The sequence below is a fragment of the Macadamia integrifolia genome, chromosome 1 (genome assembly GCF_013358625.1).
Source record: "Macadamia integrifolia cultivar HAES 741 chromosome 1, SCU_Mint_v3, whole genome shotgun sequence".
Classification (NCBI taxonomy): Eukaryota; Viridiplantae; Streptophyta; class Magnoliopsida; order Proteales; family Proteaceae; genus Macadamia; species Macadamia integrifolia.
Window position 1 is genome coordinate 30647403 of NC_056557.1, and position 24179 is coordinate 30671581.

Below are 24179 nucleotides of genomic sequence, written 5' to 3' on the forward strand. Positions count from 1 at the left end.
GTAATAATGTAACCTATGGTTGTTTTTAGACATGGAAATTGTATAATGTAATTATCATTTTAGTACATCACCAGCGATATTTGTATGATTTATTAGTATACTCTGATTTTAGTTGTGGTCTTGATGGCATGTGTGAAATTAAGATATTGCATCTGTGATCCTGGGTATAGTAGGCTGATTGGGTTTGGAATTCAGTGCCGTGTACCTTGGCCTAAATTAAGGCAGGTTGTGACAGGTTGGGCTGGCAGAATGTAGGAAAATTTGGGTTTTCTATGTGGGGCCCACATCCCTACACCCTTGAGCTTCACAATTACCCAATGTGTAAGGGTCCTAATACTGACAAAACCCAACCTAATAGGTCAGTATTTGGTGGAGTACATTTATGGGAAATAAATTTTAAATAGTTTTATATTTAGAAATTAGTTTTAAGAATCGATTTGATAAATTAGGTAGTTCAGCCAAATTGTCTAGGTATATATGTATTTAGGGCGGCTGTTTGAACAGAAAAGGAAATAAGAAGGGGAAAAGAAGAAAGAAAGAAAGAGGAAGAGGAGGAGAAGCAGAGTGGAAGGAGAAGAGAAGGAGCTGCTGTCCCTGCTCCTACGGCCCTGCTCCTACTGCATGCGGCTATTGATGTTGCTAACCCTGTTGTAGCTACTGTCCAAGGGTTTAGTGACTACGAGTGCAGCTGATCAAGGCCGAGGATGGTGCACTGAATAACAGGTTGCTGTACATGGTGCTAAAAAAGGGGGCTGCTGCTACATACTTGCTGCTATACCTGCAAAATTAAGGTTAGAAATTTTTCTCTAATGGCTGAATAGTAGATAAATTGCAAATTAGAAGTGTTTTCAGCCATATTCCCAAGCATGCAGCCACCCAAAACTGGGAAACCTTGGGCTGCATGCCTGGAAACTAGACTAATTCAGCTGCAGAGATGGAATTGATGCTATATACTTGATGTACATGTAATTTCAGTAGTGTACATACCCTTAATTGTCTCTACAGCCTCCCAGAAATTGGGTTCAGACCTTGCATGCAGGGGAGTTTTATCCCAGAATGGAACTCAGTAACCTAAATTTGGTTCCTGCTAATGGGGTAAGCATAGGGTATATGTAAATATTCTGTAGAATTTATCTTTGCTTGAATTGTGTAATGGGTAGTGTTCAGACCTATAGCTCATTTTTTCAGTCACCCACAATCTAGATTTAAGCTCTGCATGTTGGGAAACTAGTTCCCAGAGCTAGGACCACCATCCCAGAGAAGAAATTGGAGAAATAAAGTGTGTTCAGGGACCTAAACCCATCTTTGACCCATCTCTGGGAACCCTAAAAATTGGGGATTTTGGTATGCATTCTTAGAATTATGTAATTGAAGTTGAGGTGGGTGAATGCATGCAATTAAATTCATATTTGGAGTATGTTATAGAACCTTGCTGTATTTTGCTAGCTAATTGAGAAGAAATTGTCCAATTTTTCTCTGATTCATATGAATCTTCTCAACTGAGCTCAATTGGAGCTGAAGCATGGTAAATCCATGATTCTTACAGCCCCTTAGTAGGATGATATGTCTATGTAGGTTGTTAAATTTAGAGTTGAATTATTATAATTTTCACTCTCCAAGTATGATTTCCTAATTAAAATATTATGGGAGCTTAATTGGGGGCTGGGTAGTGGGAAATATTCATTGTACCATGTCCTACCAGCTATAGTTAAAAGGGAAATGCGAAGGGAAATATTCAACCCTCAGCCCAGCAACTCAAAGTTGTTTAAAATTTAGTAGTCTATGGAATTGGCTGGGTTGAGTTATAGCTCACTGAATTTTGGGGAGTTTAGGGACTGTAGAGTGACCCTAGAGACATAAATAAAGTCTCCTCATGCTGCCATGGACACTGGCCTTCAGCCATATGCAGCCCAAGCCAAGGAGACCTACAGAACAACTTGTAGTATAGCAGAAAATGCTGCTGAAACCAACCCATCGATTGGGCCAAGCGGCCAGCTGGTTGCTGCCTAACCACCCCCCGGTTGGGTATTTTTAAGGTTGAATAGCCTCTGTTCTTGTTGAATTGTGCCCCTGCCCCTTGTGGGTTATGTTCCCTACCTTTTTACCCAAATTAACCCTATGGGTAGGGGTAATTCAAGGGATTTTTCGAGACTTTAAATTAGGTTAATACACGGGATGTTAGGAGTTATTTTTGATTCAGCAGTGAATTGTAATTAGTCATATTAGGTTGTTATATATGTTTAACAATATGAAACAGCATTGGTTAGGAACCTAAACAATCGGGCGAGGATAAGAAGTTGATTGTAGGAATCTATCGTACTTTTGATTTGGGTCACAAGGTGAGTGGGTGCTTAACCTTATTTTACAGAGTTTTTTTGTATTATTTTCTATTTTTGCAAGAATCATGTGTACGAATGATTTGTTATAGTGTTGTTATGTATGTTGTTTGCTATTATTATATGCTAACTTGTAAATATGATATGATGAGGTTGTGGAATGATTTTTGGACTGCGTAGGTAAGTGAGGTAAGTTATGTTGATATGTGTTTGTGATCTGTGAATATGGACTATGGTTTTGTGGATGATGTCTATAGTTGTAACTGTTGTATCGACGGTCTAGGGAACAGTGTGGCCAAGGGGGGGATCCGGTACCATGGGCCCAAAGGTCAGTGGTATAGTTATGACAGTGGCTTTGATGGTTTAGGGCACGGTGTGGCCGAGGTGCGTGCCGATACTGTGGGCCTAGAGGTTAGAGGATGTGTGTATGTATGGTGTGAGATATATAGTGATGCTATACACATGCATGTAGATTGCATCTGGTTAGGATTCACAGACCCTGATGCTACACCCCTTGCCAGTAGGGGTTAGGTACTGGCTATTCCTAGGGGATTGTATGTTTGTGATGCAGCATGGACGATGATGGGTTTTCCCGGCCATGGCTGCCCCACAGTATGGGTGACCGAGGGGATTTTTGGGACCGTGACTATTCTACAGCTCGGGTGACCGATGGGTTTTCCGAGACCATGGCTATAGGGTGGGGTTACTAATTAGGGGTTTGCGGGGTGACTGATGGATTTTTTGGGACCTACAGGCCCCTGACTCGCAATGAGCTTGGATCGTTGGCTAATCGATGGGTTTTTCAGTACCAGGGATACCACCTATGTTGCAGTAGCACTGATACCCTATCTTGGACTTAGTAATTGTTTACTAGGTATTGTGTGCAAAAATCGAATCATGAGCATCATCTAGTTTGCTTGCGCATACATTACATCATTTGTTTGCGTGTGGTTGCATGTACACCCCTCACTAGGCTTGTAAAGCTCACCCCTCGTTGACTACTCTTTTTAGATGGTGGAACCAGTGCTAAGGCACGATTGGACTTCAACAGCGGTTATGAGGCTTGTGTCTACGAGACACCGAGTTGCTAATGGATTTCACTACTGTTAATTTAGATATTTCTTTTGACATAAATATTTATGAAACGTGTAGTAAGTAATATTGTAACCTACTGTTGTTTACAGACATGAAATTTGTATAATATAAATTATCATTTTAGTACATCACCAGTCGGAAATGTATGATTTTATTACTCGACTCTGATTTTAGTTGTGATCTTGGTGGCATCTGTAAATTAAGGTACTGCATCTGTGATCCTGGAGGGTTAGGCTAACTGGATGTAGTGTCACACCCTACCCCAAATATGGCTAAGGTATATGGCGCTGGATTCCCAACCCAGTCATCCTACCAATACTTAGGATCACAAATGCAGTGTAGTAACCAAACCTACCCTTCAAATCATCTATCGAATTAGAGTACGCATATAGGATCAATAGGAAGCATAAGTAAGTGTGGTGACCAACTACCATGATATCGGATATTATAATAATTACAAGCCCACAGAGAATAAAACCACAGGTATTTAATAATACAAATCTTACCACAGGGATTTAATAATACAAATCTTATAACCATTGGTAATATAATACAAGAACAATAACAACAAAGATTGTCCCACTATAAAGTGTCTCGTAGACAAGGCTTCTCAACCACACTAGTCATCAGTTTGTTTCAGCTCCGATTCTGGCATCTAAAAACAAATATCAACAAGGGGTGAGCTATACGGCCCAGTGAGGGGTGAGCGTGCAAGCACACACATACAGATCATGAAGGCTAGCACAACTCTTAGTATCAACCACATATCCAGATGCAACAATCCACATGGATTCATTTATTAATATACTTTCCACCCTATTTACTAAGTCTCAATATATGTGGGTATAAGTTCTATAAGTGACGTAGGTGGTATCTCCTACCCTGTATGTTAGGCCTCAGAGATACAAGTTAGTTGCAAGCAGGAGTCATCCAGTCTCGGAAAGTAACCTCGATCCCCCCAGCTAACCCCAAAATAGTAACCTCTGACAGATATGGTCCTGGAATCCCACACTGTCATCAATCACCCATATTGTGAAACAGTCATGTCTACAATACGTTGTACCATGTTGTGCCCTCTCAAGATATAGTACGTTGTATCTGGGCGTAGTAGTCCTCCATGACCTACCACCGAGTGGGATTAGCCAATACCTTACCCCCTATTGGCAAAGGGTTATAGCACTAGGGATGTGAGCCTAACCATATGCATCTACATGCATCCATAACAACCACAACATCCACACAATCATTAGTGGTCATAGATGTAAGACTGACCTTTGAGCCCATGGTACCGAAAAGAACCTTGACCATACTATGCCACAGACCTTTAATATTACACCCACCTCCACACACTATCACGCCATCCATCCACAAATCTCGATCACATTTTAAGTCAGTAAAACATGCATCATGTGAAATTATATAATTTTACATAAAATAACTCCATAACACAAAGATCATCACATTCCACATGTGCATGCAGACATAAAATATATACGAAACACTGTAAAATAAGTCAAACACCCACTCACTTGATTTCCCAAATCTAATGTTCTTTTGCTGAATTCCCGATCACGTGTATCCTTACCAGGTATATTTCAGGTTCCTAATTGATAAATTTACATTACGTTAAATTTTACTTTTAATCAGCATTTACACATCTTGCTTATCAATTTCAATTGGATTCCAATACCAGAACCCATAGTCAGTTGATACAAGCACACTGACCCCAGGTCATTATTCCTTTACAACTAGCCAAACTAATATTCCAGTCCAGCTCCCGATAACTGTGTAGATCCTTTATTCAACCTACATAGCCATTAAGCCCCTTCTTGGTCTATTGGGATAGACCCATAGGTACTTGACCCACAATTACCTAGTTTGATATGCCTACACTGCCCTTGGTGCATGAATGTACTTGAAATACTAACATTTCACAACCCAATATACCTACGGCATTTCTTTCCCCCTTTCGGTCATAGATCTTGCCCTCACATTGCTTAACCATTACTGGGCAAGTTGGGATATACATGCATAATCCACAGGTCACAACCACCAAAGTCCTTTAACAACCCTATTCTGTCAGGGCCAAACCGGATGCCGGTTCCCCTGGCAAAATAGGCCATTTGCAGGCTACCAGCTCTACCTCTCCTGGAAGAACTATGCCAGGTAGTTTTCATCAACTGTAGTGCATCCTACCCAATCTAAATACATTTCCTACACTCTTCTGGTCAATTTCCCAATGCAAATTGGGTCTCTATGCACTATATAAAACCAATTGGATCTCAATTTAACATAATCCACTCTCTAGGTATGACTACTGATTTTGCTGCCTATCCCTGGGAAAAACTAGAATCATGTGTGCTCAATTCTCACCACCAATTTCACTTGATTTCATTCCGTTAAGAGAAGCCCTATGCTTTAGGGTTTATGAGACAGTCCAATAGCCATTCGGGTTCCAGTTTGGGTTTCATATTTAGGGCTTTTGCTGTGGGAGACTGCATTAGGTCCCCACATAATATTCCCTACCTTCAATTTCATTTCACACTACCCTTACCCCTAACCGATTCCTTCCTTTAAATTCATAAGTAGGGTTAGTGTTTTACCTTCACAATAAGTCTTGGGTGTGCAGACAGGCTCTACCACCAACTGTGTAGCCTAGGTTTCAGTTCCTTGATTGTGGCAGCAGCACAGCAAAACATGTGTGTATGCACCAACAGCAACCATAGCACCACCAGCAACACCTACATGCACACAACAGCAATAAGGCAGCAACAGCTCCCCCTTCCCTTCTTTCTTCTTCTTCCTCTTCCTTACTTCCTTTTTCTCTTCTCTTCTCTGTTCTTTGTATTCACAGCAACAAAAGAAAGTGAGAAATAGCCGACCCTCCCTTATTTATATAGCTCTACTTGGCAAAGTACTTTTCATAAAACTCGTTTTCTTACTGATTTAAACTTAAATAACTCCATATAGAAATTAGGGTTTAAAATGAAACCAATTGCAATAGGACCGTTAATCATGCCCTAATATATGATAGGAATAGGTAAAATAATCCTACAAAGTAGTGGGGCCCACAGAAAAAAATACAATTTTTTGGGCATTCTGCTGCTGCAACCAGCTAGCCGGTTAGCCAAGGCTATCCCACCGGTTGTCTTTTGTGGGCTTCCCTGCTGAGCTACCGTCTGCCCAAGATATTCCACCTCATGTGGAACCTTTCCCACACATGTAAGCCACCTACATCTATTACCCATTCACCTCTCTTGCCTGTCTCCCCTTCCACACAACTGTACCTACCTATACATAGTTGTTCAGCTATGCATCTACACTTTCTGCTTCTACTTTTGCATTTCTATCATCCTCAACAAATTCCACCCCTAGAATTGAGGGGTTTTAAATCCAGGGTATTACCATTTACCTCCTCCAAAAAAATTTCGTCCTCAAAATTTTTGAGGATGATGACTTCCAAAACCTTCTTTAATTCCTATTGTAAAGCCCTACTCTTTAAACCTGGTTTATTGACTGGTTGGTTCAGTTTGGTCTTACAGGGTCCGAACCAGAACGAGTTGATGCTGGTGCCTTATGGTACATAACGGCAAGAGTGACGTCAAATGCGGGGTGGCCGGATAAAATTGGGTTGGTACCTGAAGTAATTCGCATGCCCAAGCCATGCCCTTGCACATATCACAAGGCTATATATGAATAGGAAAGGTGCGTTATCATATTTGAATGATAAAAACTTAGTCTACAACATGTGACAAGAGTAAGATACGTGTTAAGATTTCATTTTCCTCAAAAATACAGCAAGGTTGGCTTGTTTAGCCAACTGGTGGGTGTCACTGATAGGTGTGAGGCCCACCAGTGTGATCTACCTGTATGGGTAACGTGGACCCCAGCATGCCCAGCTTGGGTGAGCACGTGTATTTTGGACTCATCGTCGAAATAAGATTTTGTATGCCCGATGATGTTGGCTACTTCGCCTGGAAACGCGATTTAATGTGTTTTTGTCCATAATTGGGCAAAACCAAATGGACCTTAGAAGATAGTTATTGGTAGAGGTATAAATAGCATTTATGCCTTTCTCTCTCTCCTATTTATGATTTTCAAAAAAGGTTGGTGAGAAAAGTAAATAGGAGGGAGAAAGGAAGAAGAAGAAGAAGAAGAGAAGGGAGAAGGCTTTCCCCTTGGATTCCGTAGCCATATTTTACCTTTTCATTGCCGGAATAGTCATCGGTGCCTTGGGATCTATGTTTTGAGGTAAGTAACACCCTAACCCGATGGATTGTGATGAAACCCTCATGTGTATGGTCAAATCAAAGTAATAATGGAACCCTTGTATGATTTCATTAAAGAATCTTGGAAGGGAAACAAAGATTTGGGAGTTATTGAAGTGGTATTTTAGTTTGGGAAGAAGATTCCAAGATTTAGGGTTTTTCAAGCTAAGGTATGATTTCCTTCCCCAAATCTTGATGATGGCTTAGATCCATGGAACAATCAAGTAGATGAGGCTTAGAATGTGTGGGAAATGAAGTGGGAACCACCCTATTGGGTTTCCAAGACGTAGAATAAAGAAAGGAAGGAAAACAACAAAACGCACAGAATACCAACGAGTAGGACCGGCGGGTGCCACACCTACCAGTGTGACCCCCCAGTCTTGCTTGGGCTTCTGGCCCAACCAGCGGGTGCCACACCTACCAGTGTGACCCACTGGTCTTCTCTGGGTCAACCACCCAGTAAGATCGGCGGGTGCCAGACCCATCGGTGTGACTTACCAGTCTCGCCAGTGCTTCTGGTTCTACCAATGGGTAGAACTGACGGGTGCCTGACCTACCAGTATGACCCATCAATCTGGATAGTTTGCATGGGTGGGTTCTCCTACCCACCTATATGACCCATCTATAGTCCAAATGAGCTCCAATGGATCTCAAACTCACCAACAACCTTGTTTACACTATTAAATGCATCATCACTATATCTTACGTCATTTACAGTCCCAAATTGGACGTATTCCTAAACTCCTATTCTGTGCTAGGTTTCAAGACACTTGTCTTCACTTTGGATCTTACCCATACCGCTAGTGCAGATTCTTCTACAAGAATAAGTAAGTGGGGAGAGGACTTTGATCTTATTTTCAAAATATTTTTGGCATCCTATGCATTCATATACTATATTGACATTCCGATTGTCATTCCTATGCATATGCTTGATGTACGAATGATGAATTTAGAATTGAACATGTTGTATCTTAAATTCTATATGCTTTTTACTTTCTTGGAATCTTGAGAATGGGTTTATCATATGATGGAATATGGTGATGATTTGCCGAATATGTGTGGGATTTCTAGAATAAATGCCATAGTCATCTTGGAAATGAATGCATTGGTACATCGTAGAATGGGACGATGATTCCAAAAACTTAAATACCAAATTTCAGAGCTAATTAACAACTAATAATGATGTTATAAATAAAAATAGAGGTCTGAAATTTGGGGCAAGTAGTAATGACTCAATGTTGATCGGTTTGGGGGTTTTACATGGAAGTTTACCCTTGAGGAAGCGTAAACTTGTCATTTAAAAAATAGCAACTACATCACATCATCACTTAATGTTTTTTTCTCTAACGGAATGGATTTAAACGTAATTTGGTTTGCAAATGAGACGTTTGTTTACAAATGAGGGAAAACATTAGATTTTTTTAGAAAACTAGGGTAACATATAATATAAGATTTCAGGGTGGTACAAGATTTTTTTTTATTTTTTTATTAAATAAGAAGAGATCCTCCCATTTCATATACTACCCAAAAAATGTGCTACTCATTATTACAAGTTCACTTTTAAAAATTTTGAAAATATATATCTTTTTATTTCTACATTAAATAATTTTGTAAAATAAAAAAGAGAATCAAAAGAAGATTACAACCACAACGACTCATGTCACCATTTTAGAGACAACAAGATGCACTTTTCATTAAAAAGGTTTTCACGAAATGAACATTTCTAAGTTTTTAAATCTATTGATATTGGTATGCAAGGATACCATTGAATCACAAACAGTGGCCAGTGGTCCTGTATCCCCAAAAGTAGTGGCTTCACAATGGCGGCGATCAGCCACATGACAACCTTGTATTCCTTGAGGAGGTTCTACCCCATCGAAACATTCTTAACTTTAACTTTAGCTGGCCCTGACCAATAAACTCACAGTTTTACTTGGTAGACCGGGAATGCCCGACTGATCAATTTGTCCGATAAATTACTTGGGGCTCACATCACCTGTTTCACCTGGTTGGACCAGCACCAACAGTGATCACCAGATTGAATCCTTCCATTGAATAAACTCAAAATCGAAGGACTCATGCACAAAATTGAATGCTAAATTACTCTCTCAACAATGAAAACATTATAGACAATATGGTAGTAACTCCTGTTCTTACAGTCCATGAATCCACTAACCAGCAAGGAAGCCCTAACTAGACATATCCAGACTATGGTTTTGTTTCTCTTCCAACGCCCACCAAAGTTTCCTTCTAACTCCTTGGTTGCAGGCACAGAAATAAAAGAAAGGAAAGTAAAATCAAATCAAAACTAAAAAGAAATAAAAAATTATGTAATTAACTCCAAAACATTCCAAATCTGGTGATTAAATTTTACTACATTTCACAACCAAACTCATTGGATTCAAGGAAAAGAAAGACTGTATGACTATCATATTCAGTAAGAGTTTTAAGATAAATCGTATGATTACAGAAATTTTCATTTTCTTTTCTAAACTGACTTCACTTCCCTTACCTTCAATTCAATTTTCATAATCTCAAATAGTTATGGCATGAGATGGAAGATTCGCCTTGCGCCAGGCCCAATAGTTTGACCTCATTGGATCTAGAGTTTCCAACACAGAACAAACTTTAATTGCTAAGCTTGAATCGGTTGAATCTGAATTTGAATTGGTCAGACCTTCAACTACCCTTTTCAACTCTTCGCTTGGCTGGAGACCATGGCATAGTATATCCAACAGCAGGTTCAAAGCAAAAATGTTGCCTCGAATACTTAGAACCTTCAGACAGAGAGAAGATACTTGAGGTTCACTGACCACTAATTCAGTGTCGCCTTTGTATAAGCCTCGAAGGTATCTCCATGGACTTTCATTATCAGGGTTCGATAGAATGACTTCAATAGTGTATCTTACTTCAGATTCTCTCATGGCTGTCAAGCCTCCCAAAAGAGGAGATCTTGTTATGATAAAATATCTCTGTTAAAAAACAGCAATCAGGCTATGCTTACAAAAATGTGTTCAAATGTGTTAAACTGATTTTGTTTACAACGATCTCCAAACACAGGATTAAATCTTCTACCCATTGGTTTTTCAACATTTCAATAGTTCATCAAAAATTATGTCATCACTATGATGATAACAGTAATTAAACTCATTAATAAAATTTTAGCATTTGCAACACATTCATGATGAGCTTTTTCCAGAATGACAGACAACGAAATGAAATGATTTCAGTTTTGATGGGGTTGCCTAACATCACCAAGATGACGAACCAGAACATCCATCTCTAATAGACCTAGATCTATAACAATGCACAATGTACATGTCGCACATATGCAGGTAAGTGAACCTCTTTTTAGTAGAGAGCCTAGAATTTTCATGCTGAAAATGGGTCCGACAAGATTACATAGTTTTGACTCTTTTACGAAGTGCTGATCGTGTTTTTATTATGATCAACACTAAGCAGGCAAGAATCAAACAGATGAAATCGACATGTTTTAAACAGCTTAAGCAATGTGCAAATCAGGTGCTGGGAAAACTGAACAAAACTGTGCACTGGCCACAAATACTACTTTGCCCTTGGTACACTTTTTACAATCTATCAAGCAGGTGCCTCACATTTCTTCCATACCTGATTCCACACAGAATTGTTATAAACGTCTTCTTCGAGGAGTTGTTGACAATAATCAAGCTCATCTTCCCACCCACCTAAGGCTTGAAGAACCCACTGCATGCAACACTACCTTGTTAGTCTGCAGTTCCACCTTAATGTAATTGAAGCTAAGATCCATGGATTCCCATAGCTAAAGAAACACTTCTTCTACTCTCAAGTAAATTGTACAAAGAACCTGATATGGTTGAGTCAATGAAATTGTTTTACATCTCATCAATCAAATCTTCTACAAATGAAAGTCATCTACACTGTTCCATAGAATCAACAATATCAACAATAATACTGATTATAATATAATGAAAATATAATGAAAATGCCGTAAGAGTAAGAATAAGAACAAGAATAATAACAATGCTGACAATAATACACCTGGCCATGCATGTAAAAACAGTCTTTGGAATTTCAGACCACTGAAATTAGTTGAACAGTGCCTTATATTCTAATTTTTATTTCTATTTCCATGCAGATCTTTAAAAAAAATGCAATATACTGGATTGTTCAGAGAATTCAGTCAAATAATTTTGGTCAAAATAAAACAAAGTGTAACTGATTGGCCATTAATCAGTAAAAATGCAGTGTATTATAAAGTATCGATACAATACACACCAATACGCACCGATACATACCAATACTTAAGATACGTATCTACAAAACCCATTTCACTTTCGAAACAGAGCATGTTCTTCTCATTGGCAGTACTTGAGTTTCCAAGATTTGAAGCAAAACTGCAGAATCGATCTCCATTTCATTTCTTGGGCTTGGGGCTTGGAATAATTAATAGAAAACGATTCAAAATCTACAATCAAACTAATGTTTAAAGGATTAAAGCATAAAAAGTCATCCATTAAAGCTAAACATAGCACAAAATAGGTAAGTTGAAAAAACTCGAATTTTGTTCACAAATAAGATTCGTGTTCAGGTCCTTAGCAAATCTCCTTTTCCTACTCTGGAGCAATCCTATGCTTTGGTCCATACTGAGAGCCACCGTTCTGCCATGCTTCATTCTACCACTACAAATCGATTTGCCATACAGATTGCCTCCAATCCTACTCCTACTTCTGATGGGATTATACACACATGTGATAGCTCCAAGGAGATTGTCAAGTGCAAACACTGAAACAAGCCATGACACACTAAGGCCTATGTTGGAAGCTTCATGGTAAACCTACAGATTTTGAGGCCAAGTGCGGTTGTGGTAAATCCAAGAACAAAGCAAATCATATTGAGATAGTTACCACCTCTACAAATACTGGTCTTTCTCAGGAAGAATTCAGGCTCTCTATCGATTGCTAAAGGCTTCCTCTGCTTCCACTACATTGTCATCTACACCTGCCTCTGCACCTTCAGGTTCCAACTTTGCTTATTCAAGTATTCCTTTCGGTGGTCATTATGCATCGGTAGTCTCAAGTCCCTGGATCATTGACTCCAATGCCACTGATCATATGATTGGATCCTCCAGACTCTTTCACAAGTATTCCCCTTCCTTAAGAGAAGACAAAGTCCGGGTAGCCAATGGGTCCCTTTCTTCTGTATCTGGAAAGGAATCTATTTTTTCTGCTGTCCACCTCTTACTTTATCTTTTGTTTTGCATAAACCTAATTTTACTACAAATCTTCTCTATTAGTAGTCTTACAAGAGATTTGGACTGTAAAGTAACTTTCTTTCCATCCCATTGTGTCTTTCAGGATCTGGTGACAAAGAGGACAATTGGATGTGGTAAGGTACATGGTGGTCTTTATTTGCTTAAAGATGGTTCTCCCGCTACTACTGCATTATCTTCTCAAGTTTATGAACTCAACTCAGCTTCCTCTGACCTTCATCATGTTAGGGATATGCCCACACTCCTATAGTTGGTTTTGATGATAACAAACATATGAATATATTTCACAATTTGTCTTCAAGTATTGTCTTGTAGAGACTTCATATCAAAGATCGAATTTGATGAATGAAAGGAAGATATAAAGATTGAAGTCATCAAATGAGGTGTATCAACAAGTTGGTCTCAATGCTTGAAGAAGATATCAGAAGAATTCAAGCTTCAAGATGTCAAGACATTGAAGCTCAAAGACATGAAATTTCAAACAAGAAGAAGTGCCAAGGGTGGAAGTGACGATAAAGACTTCAAGGTTCAAGTGGAGAAGAAGACCTCTAGGATAGAATGGTTATTTATATGTAATCTGTAAAGTTCCATATATATATATATATATATACGTGCACGCACCTCATGCATTGCATAACACCATGCTAGAATGACCTTAGGACATACTTTGACCAAGTATGAAAGTCCCTAAGTGGTTAGGAACATATTAGGAAAAATATGTTGTAGTGAAATTCTGTGAAAACCACATTGTCCTGACTCAAGGACATTTTGGGTAATCTTAAAGTCGGTATCAAGAGATGGACCCTTCATGAAAGTTGTACGAAATCGAGTCACGATTCCAACGCAACTAGTTTCGTGTCAATCCGAGGTCAGACAGAAAAATTATGGTCAAAACACTGATGACTGGTCAGTATGACAGCATTCTGTCAAAACAGAGTCTGTCATGTTGGCGGTCAATCGGCTGAAGCCCCGGTCGACCGGCACTATCCGAGACCATAGCCGGTCGACCGGCTGGAAGTCCCAATCGACCAGTGACTACCTGGAAGTGCCCCAACGGCTATATTTTTCTCCAACGGCTCCTTCTGGTCGATCGGCTATCAATGGTGGTCGACCGATGGACCCAGAATATGACTGTTAGAGCCTGATTTGCTGCCTGAAATGCTCTCCTAAGCTCACCTATAAATACCTCTAATGCTACTCATTAATTAAGAATTAATCCTAACTTTGGAGGAGCATTATTTAAGCATTAGAAGTGAGAATTGGTCTACACCATCTCTTGAGTTCAAGTTCTTCATTTTACATTCAAGAGGAACTCAAGACCATCTCCAAGTCTTCATCTATTCATCTACTTCTTGGCATTTGTATTGCAAGCATTAAGAAGACTTCAAAGGTGCATTCTATCATCATTGCATATTTCATTCGCACCACACCGAAGGTAATCCTCTATTGTTCCACTTATCTTATTTCTCTGTTTTTACATTAAGTCTAGACTGTACATAGGCTTTTGTAAAGGATTCTCTTATCCTTAAAAGAGTGTAAGGTGCTTCTCTACCATAAAGGAGATTGTAAGGTGCCTCTCTACTTGTAAAGGAGATTGTAAAGGCACCTCTCTGCCTATAAAGGAGATTTGTAAATATACTCTTATCTGTAAAATGATTACAAAGGTTTTCTTCCCTACTTACTGTAGTGAAAGGGAGAACTAGTGGAATACCTAACAAGAGGATTCTTTTATGGAGTGGACCAGACTCGGATTGAGTCGAACCACTATAAATCTTGGTGTTGTGTGATTGTGTTTATTTTACTTATTCTACAACATTTTAATTTGCAATCACACTTGGGGATATTATTTCGAAAAGAAAATTTTCACTAGCATAACCTATTCACCCCCCCTCTAGGTTATTTCACATCAATGGCATTGTCGATAACGGAGTCTTCCACCCGGCACTTTATCTCATGTTTTTCTTTAGTTAGTTAAACAATGTAACAAGGATGAGTTCATTTGTGAGGCTTGTGTTTTAGCTAAACAAACTCATTCTTTTTCTTTTATAAGTAAATATGATGTATTGAGGAAAAAGAAAACGAAAATACTAACAAGCCTAAGAGGAGGATGAGGGCACCAAACAAGCAAGGACATATCCTGACAAACAAAAGCAAAGGAAACCACTAAATACATCTGAAATAGACCTTCTTGTTTTCCTTGATCAAATCTAACAGCTCCTGAGGAAATTCAGGCGGGAATAATGTAACCTCTCCATCCTCAATATCCAAGGTTGCTAAGGAATCAACCGGTTTATTGATCTCTCTCCAAACATGTATGATCTCTTTTCAGGTCAACTGGTTAAGCAAAGGTTATCTACAACTTTTCAGGACTTGAACACTCCAAGGTCCTTGAGTTCTTCCATTTAGGATATCCACTGCCAACTTGGAATCAGATTTGCTGGAAATATTGTGCAACCCTTTGTCAAGACAAATAGAGACTCCCTTCCAGATCGCCAAAAGTTCCATGCTAAGAACTGAACGATCTTCCCCCAACCTACAAATGCCAAAATAAGTTCCATGCTAAGAACTAAAATACAAGCCTCACAAACAAAGTCGTTCTAATTATTTTCCTTTAAATAACAGAAGTGTTTCTCCCTTTCATTTGGTTCATATTGATGTGTGGGGTCCTGCTTGCCAGGCTTCTATTTCTAGCCATCAATGGTTTGTTACCTTCATTGATTTCCATAGTAGGACTACATGGGTGTATATGATGTGACATAAAAGTGAAGTCTTCCAGTATTTTCAGCTCTTCCATAAAATGGCTCAGACTCAGTACAATGCAACAGTTAAAATTCTCCGCAGGGATAATGGAAGAGAATACTCGAAGGATCAGTTCCAAACTTATCTAGCTGACCATGGGATTCTTCACTAGACCAATTGCGTCGATGCCCCCTGCTCAGAAAGGGGTGTTGAAAAGAAGAATTGACACCTGCTGGAAGTGGCAAGGGCCCTCATGTTTGCATGTCATGTTCCCTCTCATTATTGAAGTGATGTTGTCCTTACTGTTGCCTATCTTATCAATCGCATGCCGACTTGCATTTTGGATTCCTATACTCCAATTGATGTTCTGTAAGGATCTTCCTCTTTTATTGTTCCTCCTAAGATCTTCGGTTGTGTGTGTTATGCTCCAAAATCATCATTCTACTGGGAAGTTGGAACTCTGCGGACTCAAATGTATCTTTATGGGTTACTTAGCCACTCAAAAAGGCTACAAGTGCTATCATCCTATAACACGGCATAACTTGGTGACTATGGACAATGTTTTTTACGAGTCCCTATCTTACTACTCATTTCCACCTCTTTAGGGGGAGTCCAGTAGCATGGATCGTGAAGATGTTTCGATTTTTGCTCCACCTCTGAATTTTGCTCCTAACGAAGCATAGATTCAGGCTTAGGGGAAGACTCCAGGTCAAGTTCAGGGGGAGATCGGTCTAGATGTGGTTCCAGTTCAGAACCAAAAAAAAATTGATGATCCCAATCTTCAAGTCTATCAAAGGAGTCGAAGCAAAGGCAAGCAAATTGAGACCATAACCATTACAACACCATTACCTGAATCTTCTTCTGAGTTACCTATTCCTCTTCGTAAAGGTACTAGGACTTGTACCCAACACCCCATATCTCATATTGTCTCTTATAATTCCCCTTCTCCTTCCTAACATATATCTATGCCTTCTCTTTCTTTTGTTCTACCCCATAGAAGTGGCAGGAGGCTTTTGCAGAAACAAAATGGAAAGCAACTATGATGGAAGAAATGAAAGCCTTGAAAAAATATGATACATGGGATCTAGTGGTTCTTCCTCTAGACAAGAGACCAGTTGGCTATAAATGAGTCTTCGTGGTCAAGCAGATGATGGATGGTACATTAGATATAAAGCAAGGGTTGTGGCTAAAGGGTTCACTCAAACTTATGGGATCGACTAAGAGGAGACCTTTGCCCCCATTTGCAAAACTAAACATTGTTCGAGTTCTATTATGAGTATTATCATGTGTTGTTAATCTGGGATGGGGTCTACAACAGCTTGATGTCAAGAACGCTTTTCTTCATGGAGAATTTAAGGAGGTATATATAGATATTCCTCCAAGTTTTTCATGTGACAAGACTCATCGCAAAGTCTGCAAACTGAAGCGTGCACTTTATGGGCTGAAGCAGTCTTCTTGGGCTTGGTTTGGCAGGTTTCATAAGGCTATGATTTCTGTAGGTATAAGCAAAGTAATGCCAATCATACCTTATTTATTAAAAGATCTGGCGATGAAGTCACTTTCCTCATAGTCTATGTTGATGATATTGTAGTGACTGGAAATGATGATGATGAGATCTTCCGTCTCAAGAGTTTCCTGGGATGAGAATTTGAAATAAAGGATCAAGGAAAACTAAAGTATTTTCTTGGGATTGAAGTTTCTCGGTCTTCAAAAAGCATCTTTCTCTCTCAAAAGAAGTATGTCTGACGTAGATCGAGCATGTAAGAGAGGGGGCCTGCTGGTTCCTTCGAACCAGGTCGAATGTTGGACCAGCCAGCCCCCGCCTTGGCCCCATCAAGCCAGCCCCAAAACCAGAAAACATTGTTCACGAGTTACTGTTCACGTGAACAGTAACCCCTACAGTTTTGTCCCCAAGTGAAGCTTTTAATAGTCCAGCCACTTGTCCTCTTAATGTGGAAGAAATAAGGTTCATGAAGGAGTCTAGTAGTCTCATCGATTTCAGAAAAGTAGCTTAAGATTTTGTTCCCTTTTTTAGCTTTGACTTAATTTCCAAGTTAATTATATTTGTTAGTAGATATTAGGCTAGTTAGTAGTTTCTATATTTATATTCGCTTGTTTAACAAGTAGTTGACTTTAGGAAGATATAGCTTAGTTTCTATTTCTATGTTAGTTTCTAATTTGGTTACTTTCCAATTTGTAAGCTGAACTCACTCATATATAAGGGGAGCTGTTGTAATCAATTTTAGTGAATGAAGATTTGTTTATGAATAGATGGCCTAGGATGATTTGCTATGGGATTCAATTGGGTGAGATGCCCAAACCAATCCCTTCTTATCCCCCCCCCCTTTCTCAACCTTCCCTCGAATTCCTTTTCTTCTTTGTTTTTCCTTTAGTTTTGAGTGTTGTAAGATCATTATTAGACTAACAAACACATCAGCAAGATTGAAGATCAGAAGCAAGCCTTGCAGCCAAAATCGAGCCAAACATGTTAGGGTTTTGAAGTACCATTTGAGTCCTATCTTCCAGCCAGGAGTTCAGCTTCAGACCCTTTTTTGAGGGTTGTTTAGGTACATCAAAAGGGGAACTCGACCAGAGTTTGTAGGCCATTCAAGACCTGTTAATGTAGGACTAAATTGGACACCCAATTAGATCCAAAACTGCAGGAACTTTTAGACCAAAGAACCACAAAAAACCAGCAGCAACTTATAGCAGAAAATCAGACTTCAACAACAAACCAGAATTGACAATCGATCTCAATGAACAGTAACATAGAATAGAAATAATTCAACAGCAGTCTTAGGACTATAACCAGAAATTTTAATAACAATATAAGACCTCCAATAGGTTCAGATCAACAGTAACAGTCCAGAATTTCACAGCAACACAGAGCAGAAATCAGAACCTAAATCTGGGCAGATTTGACAATCGGCCAGAACTAAGTGAGTGGTCACTTCAGCAAGATCCAGTTGCCAGATTGATCCCAAAATTGGGTCAATCCCCCCTCTGGATATGATCAACCTTCGATCAGAATATGGGATTGATCAGGTGCTCAGATCAACAACAGTGAAGCCGACAGAGAGAAAACAGAGAAAACCAACCCAGAAATCTGCAGAGAAGTTAGATCACTTACCTGAACTGCTGGAGAAGAAAATCCAATAAGAAAACCAGATAATAAAAGACCCAGACTTCTTGCCGCAGAGTGTCGATCGGATCACACACCAATCCCTAACCCTTAATCAAACACAAAGGTACAACCATGGAGAAAACCCAGTGGCAGCAGCATGAAGCCTTTTTTTGTTTTAATTGTCAAAATCGTGGCCCATAAAAGAGCCCTCTCCTTTATTTATAATGATGGGGAAGGTTTACAAATAATAGCAACTCAGAGTTACCAAATCTGAGTTACTAAAAACTACTTATATGAAGTTACTAAAACTGGAAAATTGTAAACTAAGAAATTAGAAACTAGTAATGACTTGAATTTGAAATTAGTAACTAATGTTAAAACTGAAAATAGAAAGTAAATTAGGAACATGACTAATATCCCCATCAGCAGCCTCAAACCGTGGGCTATCTTGGACCAGGACCAGGACCAGATATGGTCGACCCAGTCAGCCACTTGGGTCGACCTTAGTCTTGGGTCTTCTCTTGTAGACCTTTGTCGATGCTGCATCAACTCTCCTCGACTTAAAAACATTCAACTCCGACGAATGGATAAGGGACATGTAGCGCTTATACAAGTTGGGATCAAGCCTCTTGAAATCATCAACATGAATCCAAGTACAATCACTACGGGGATGGCCTTTCCACTTGACAAGAAAAGTGTGATAACCAGTGCTACGGCGGGAGGTCTTGTAATTATCATCCAAGACATCTTCAATAACTTTAGAAGTAGGTGGCTTCAGTTGGGGTAACCTTAGCATTTGCTCCGTGTCTCCATCATCGGACTGGTGCCCAACATAAAGGTGAAGATCAGCCACATTAAACACGTTGCTTATGGTCATGTCATCAGGCAACTCAAGCACATAAGCATTAGGTCCTATACGTTTCAGCACCTTATAGGGACCCATCTTCCGAGGATGTAACTTGGTATTGACACCCGTCTGAAACCGTTCAGGATTTACTCGAATCATCACCATGTCCTCAGGTTTGAACTCCACATGACGCCGATGAAGATCAGCAGAAGCCTTATACACAAGGATTAAAGTATCGGTATCGGTCACCGTATCGGTCGGTCAAAATTAAGATACGTATCGGAGGGTATCGTATCGTATCGGAGATACACTAAGATACGTTAAAGATACACACATAAATGGATAAGAAACATTTTTTTAAACACTTTTGCATAAAGAATTTGTTAAAAAAAGCTATTGATAACATGTATTATGCATAAACACTAAATTGAGGGTATCGTACTAAGAATTCAAGGTCTGTAGTTGTCCCATAAATGTAAAATCCTTGTTCCCAACCTTGATTTCCACTTTAGTTAGAGAGAAATATGGCTGACAGCAACTTTGGAACAAAAACCGTTCAAAAAATAGTTTTTTTTTCCTGAAAAATTACCCATATTGGCCATTATATGACCGTAGCGCCGATACGTATCGATACGTACTGATATATATCGATACTCACCGATACGTGCTGATATATACCGATACGTACCGATTGATACATACCGATACTCACCGATACGTACCAATACATACCGAAACGTACATTTTACCTCAATTCTATATTTTTCATAGAGTCATATCGAGGCATGTCGTATCGTATCGATGTGTATTAGTGGTGTATTGATGCATATCGGTATGTATTGTAGGATATATATCGATACGAAATGATTTAAAAAATTCAATGTATCGTATCGGTGTGTATCGTATCGACCGACTAAATTTAAGATACGTATCGGAGGGTATCGTATCGGTATCGGAGATACTTAAAACCATGCTTATACACCTCACTGTTCAAGGCAATACGTCGTCGAACGTTGGCATGCACCTCAGTAATATGACGCAAGAACTCATCAGCCTCAATACTAACTTGAGCTTGGGGTGGAAGTGACATAAGATCAATAGGCCGCTTAGGTTGAACTCTAAGCAAGATCTCAAAAGGAGTACGACCCGTTGTCCTATTCACTGAGCCATTGTAGGCAAAGTCTGCAATGTCAAGAATAGAAGGCCATGTCTTCTCATAGTCCCGAACCAAACACCTCAACAAGTTTCCCAAGCTACGGTTCACCACCTCTGTCTGTCCATCTCTGTCTATGGATGGAATGCAGTTGAAAAGTTCAGCTTTGTATTTGTCTTCAACTACAATGTCTTCCAAAAATAACTCATGAACTTAACATCACGATCAGACACAATACTAGTTGGCAGCCCATGTAGTCGCACTACTTCCTTGAAGAATAGCTTTGCAAACCTGATAAGCATTAAAAGTCTTTCGACAAGGTATGAAATGAGCCTTCTTAGAGAAACGATCTACAACCACTATAATGGAATCATATCACTCTCTAGTAGGCGTAGTCCAAGAAAAAAATCCATGCTAACATCAAGCCACGGTGCACGAGGAACAGGTAGTGGAGAGTATAAACCTGTGTTCTGTTTTCTCCCTTCTGCCAACTGACATACACGGCATCTCTTAATCACATGATCGACATCCTTTGCTACGCAGGGCCAATAATATCGATCAGTCACCTGTGCAAGAGTTTTATCTTTCCCAAAATGTCCTCCTAATCCTCCTCCATATAACTCCCATACGATGTGATGACGTAGGGAAGAGTTTGGGATACAAAGCCGTGTGCCAAAGAACAAGTACCCATCATGAATAGAGTACTTTAGGTGCTGTCCAACCTGTTGTAACTCCATAAAAACAGTGCTGAAATCAGAATCAGATGTGTGTACTCACCTCGTATCTGATCAATGCTAATAACATGTGCTGAAAATTTGTTAAGTGTGAGCACTTTCCGGCCAAGTGCATCAGCCACTGTATTCTCTTTTCCCGCCTTGTACTTCATAGCAAATACAAACTCCTGTAAGTAAGCTACCCATTTGGCATGCCTGTGGCTAATCGACTTCTGTGAGTGAAGGTGCTTCAAAGCCTCATGATCAGTGTATAAAATGAACTCCTTACCAATGAGGTAGTGTCTCCAATGGCGTAGCACTTGAACGACGGCATACAACTTCAGGTCATATGTCGAATAGCATTTCTTGGCCTCATTCAATTTCTCGCTATAGAAAACGATGGGGTGTCCTTGCATTATCACTCCTCCTAGCCCAACATGTGAAGCATTTGTAGCTACCTCAAATACTCTATCAAAATCTGGTAGGCGTAGGATGGGTGCCTCTGTCATCTTCCTCTTCACAAGAGCGAAGGCTTTGGCTGTTACAGCTGTCCATTCGAACTTCCCTTTACTCAACTTCATACATTCAGTGATGAGTGCCATAGCTGCACTGAAATTCCGAATAAACCTCCTGTAAAAGGAAGCCAACCTATGGAAACTACGGACTTCTGCTAGTGTCTTAGGTGTGGGCCAATCAATGATGCTCTTGATCTTCTCTGGATCAGCTTCAACCCCCTTTGATGACACTATAAATCCAAGGAATACAACCTTGGGCAGCATGAAGGAACACTTCTTAAGGTGAATGTATAACTTCTCAGCTCGAAGTACTCTCAAAACTTGCCTCAAGTGATCCATATGTTCTTGGTTTTTACTGTATATCAGAATATCATCAAAATAAACAACTAAAAAACGACCAATGAAAGGACGAAGGACCTATGTCATAACCCTCATAAAGGTGCTAGGTGCATTCATCAGACCGAAAGACATGACTTTCCACTTATATTTGCCATCCTTGGTCTTAAAGGCGGTCTTCCACTCATCCCCAGAAAAGATGTGAATCTGATGATAGCCACTTCTTAGATCTAACTTGGAAAAGACCTTCGCCCCGGACAACATATCCAATAAATCATCTAGTCGTGGTATAGGGAACCTATATTTGACTGTTATCTTGTTGATAGCACGGCTGTCCACACACATACGTCAAGAACTATCCTTCTTCGGCGTGAGTAAAACTGGTACTGCACAAGGACTTAAGCTCTCCTCAATGCAGCCCTTCTGTAATAACCCATCTACTTGTCGTTTCAACTTGGCATGCTCAGTAGGACTAAGTCTATAAGCGGGAAGGTTGGGTAAAACAGAACCAGGTACCAAATCAATAACATGCTACATGTCTCGCATGGGAGGTAGCTCATCTGGGAGATCATCAGGGACTAAGTCAGAAAAATCAAATATGAGCTCTCAGATAGGTGCGCTATGTGTTACCTCAGGTTGGGGAGTGACTTCCCTAGTAAAAAGAGCCATAACCATTCCAGTCTCATGACTTGTGCGACAGAACTATTTGCGGGGAAAAGCTAGCAACTCCTTTGTGGGCATAACTACTACCTTCTTCTCATTGTTAATGTCCTTCTAATTTGACCTTAGGGATCTCTTTCACCGTATTTCAGCCGGCACATTTACTGGATAGAAAGTCGTAGGAACACCCTTCCATTGAAAGTACACAAATTTTTCTTCCCTCCAACTATAGCATCATTGTCATACATCCAGGGACGACCAAGCAAGACATCTGTGAGTTTCATTGGGATCACATCACACCAAACTTTCTCTTCATACCGGTAAAGTTTTAGAGGAATTGAGCACCTCTTGTTTACCTCCATGGTATTACCATTCAGCAAGGATACCTTATAAGGCTGAGGGTGAGGATCTGATTTTAAGATTGCTTTCTTCACAAAGGCTTCAGAAACAACGTTGACACAAGTACACAACTGCCACTATCAATGATAATCTGACAAGTATGCTCACCTTATTTCATACGGCTATAGAATATGCAGTTACGTCGCCAATCCTCTCCTTTGGTTTCAGCCACCAATATACGAGTAACAATGTTTATTCCATGAGTGACATCCTCATTAGTGTCTTCCATGTCATAATCATATCCACCATAGGGGTAAAGAGCTGATTCATCCTCCTCATTGGAATCTTCAACCTCAGCTATTGCATTAACCCTTTGCTCATGTGGGCAAGACTTAGCAAAATGTCCTACCTTTTGGCAATGGAAACATTGTACCATATTACTACCTGTCATAGGTGTCTTTCCTTCGTGATTAGCCCATGGAGGAAAAGTGGACTTTGAGGGTGCTGAGCTACTAGGTTTAGTTGCTGGAAAATTTTTCTTGACCTCCCCAGCTTGAAAACCAAACCTTCTAACTGGCTGTGCTATAAGCTCCTCTACTCGTAAGGCCTTGTCAAAGCAATCCCTCACTGAATACACATCAACCACTCCGATTCCTCTGTTGATTTCAACTCGCAATCCCAGTCGAAACCGAGATAACATTTGCCTTTCACTCTCCCTTATGCCTGTACGAGAATAAAGTGCGTCAAATCTGTTCATGTACTCCACAAGTCATAGACCATTGACG

General features: G+C 39.8%; 1 protein-coding gene and 2 long non-coding RNA genes across 3 annotated transcripts in view; 2 read left to right on the forward strand and 1 right to left on the reverse strand.

Moving 5' to 3' along the window:
• Window positions 1–490: 490 nt before the first annotated feature.
• On the forward strand, window positions 491–3596 carry LOC122083991. Its single transcript, XR_006141791.1, has 2 exons — window positions 491–791; window positions 3348–3596. It is a non-coding gene; the product is annotated as an uncharacterized LOC122083991 (long non-coding RNA).
• A 3954-nt stretch (window positions 3597–7550) lies between these two features.
• On the forward strand, window positions 7551–8680 carry LOC122077218. Its single transcript, XR_006139744.1, has 2 exons — window positions 7551–7682; window positions 8458–8680. It is a non-coding gene; the product is annotated as an uncharacterized LOC122077218 (long non-coding RNA).
• Window positions 8681–10008: 1328 nt separating this feature from the next.
• Window positions 10009–24179, reverse strand: part of LOC122083826 (protein farnesyltransferase/geranylgeranyltransferase type-1 subunit alpha) — a 34193-nt gene continuing 20022 nt past the window's right edge. Inside the window, exons 4-5 of the mRNA XM_042651738.1 lie at window positions 11327–11422; window positions 10009–10671 (exon numbers count right to left, since the gene is read on the reverse strand). Of these exons, the coding sequence (XP_042507672.1) occupies window positions 10234–10671; window positions 11327–11422 (534 nt within the window). The 3' untranslated portion in view covers window positions 10009–10233. The remainder of the gene's footprint in view (window positions 10672–11326; window positions 11423–24179) is intronic.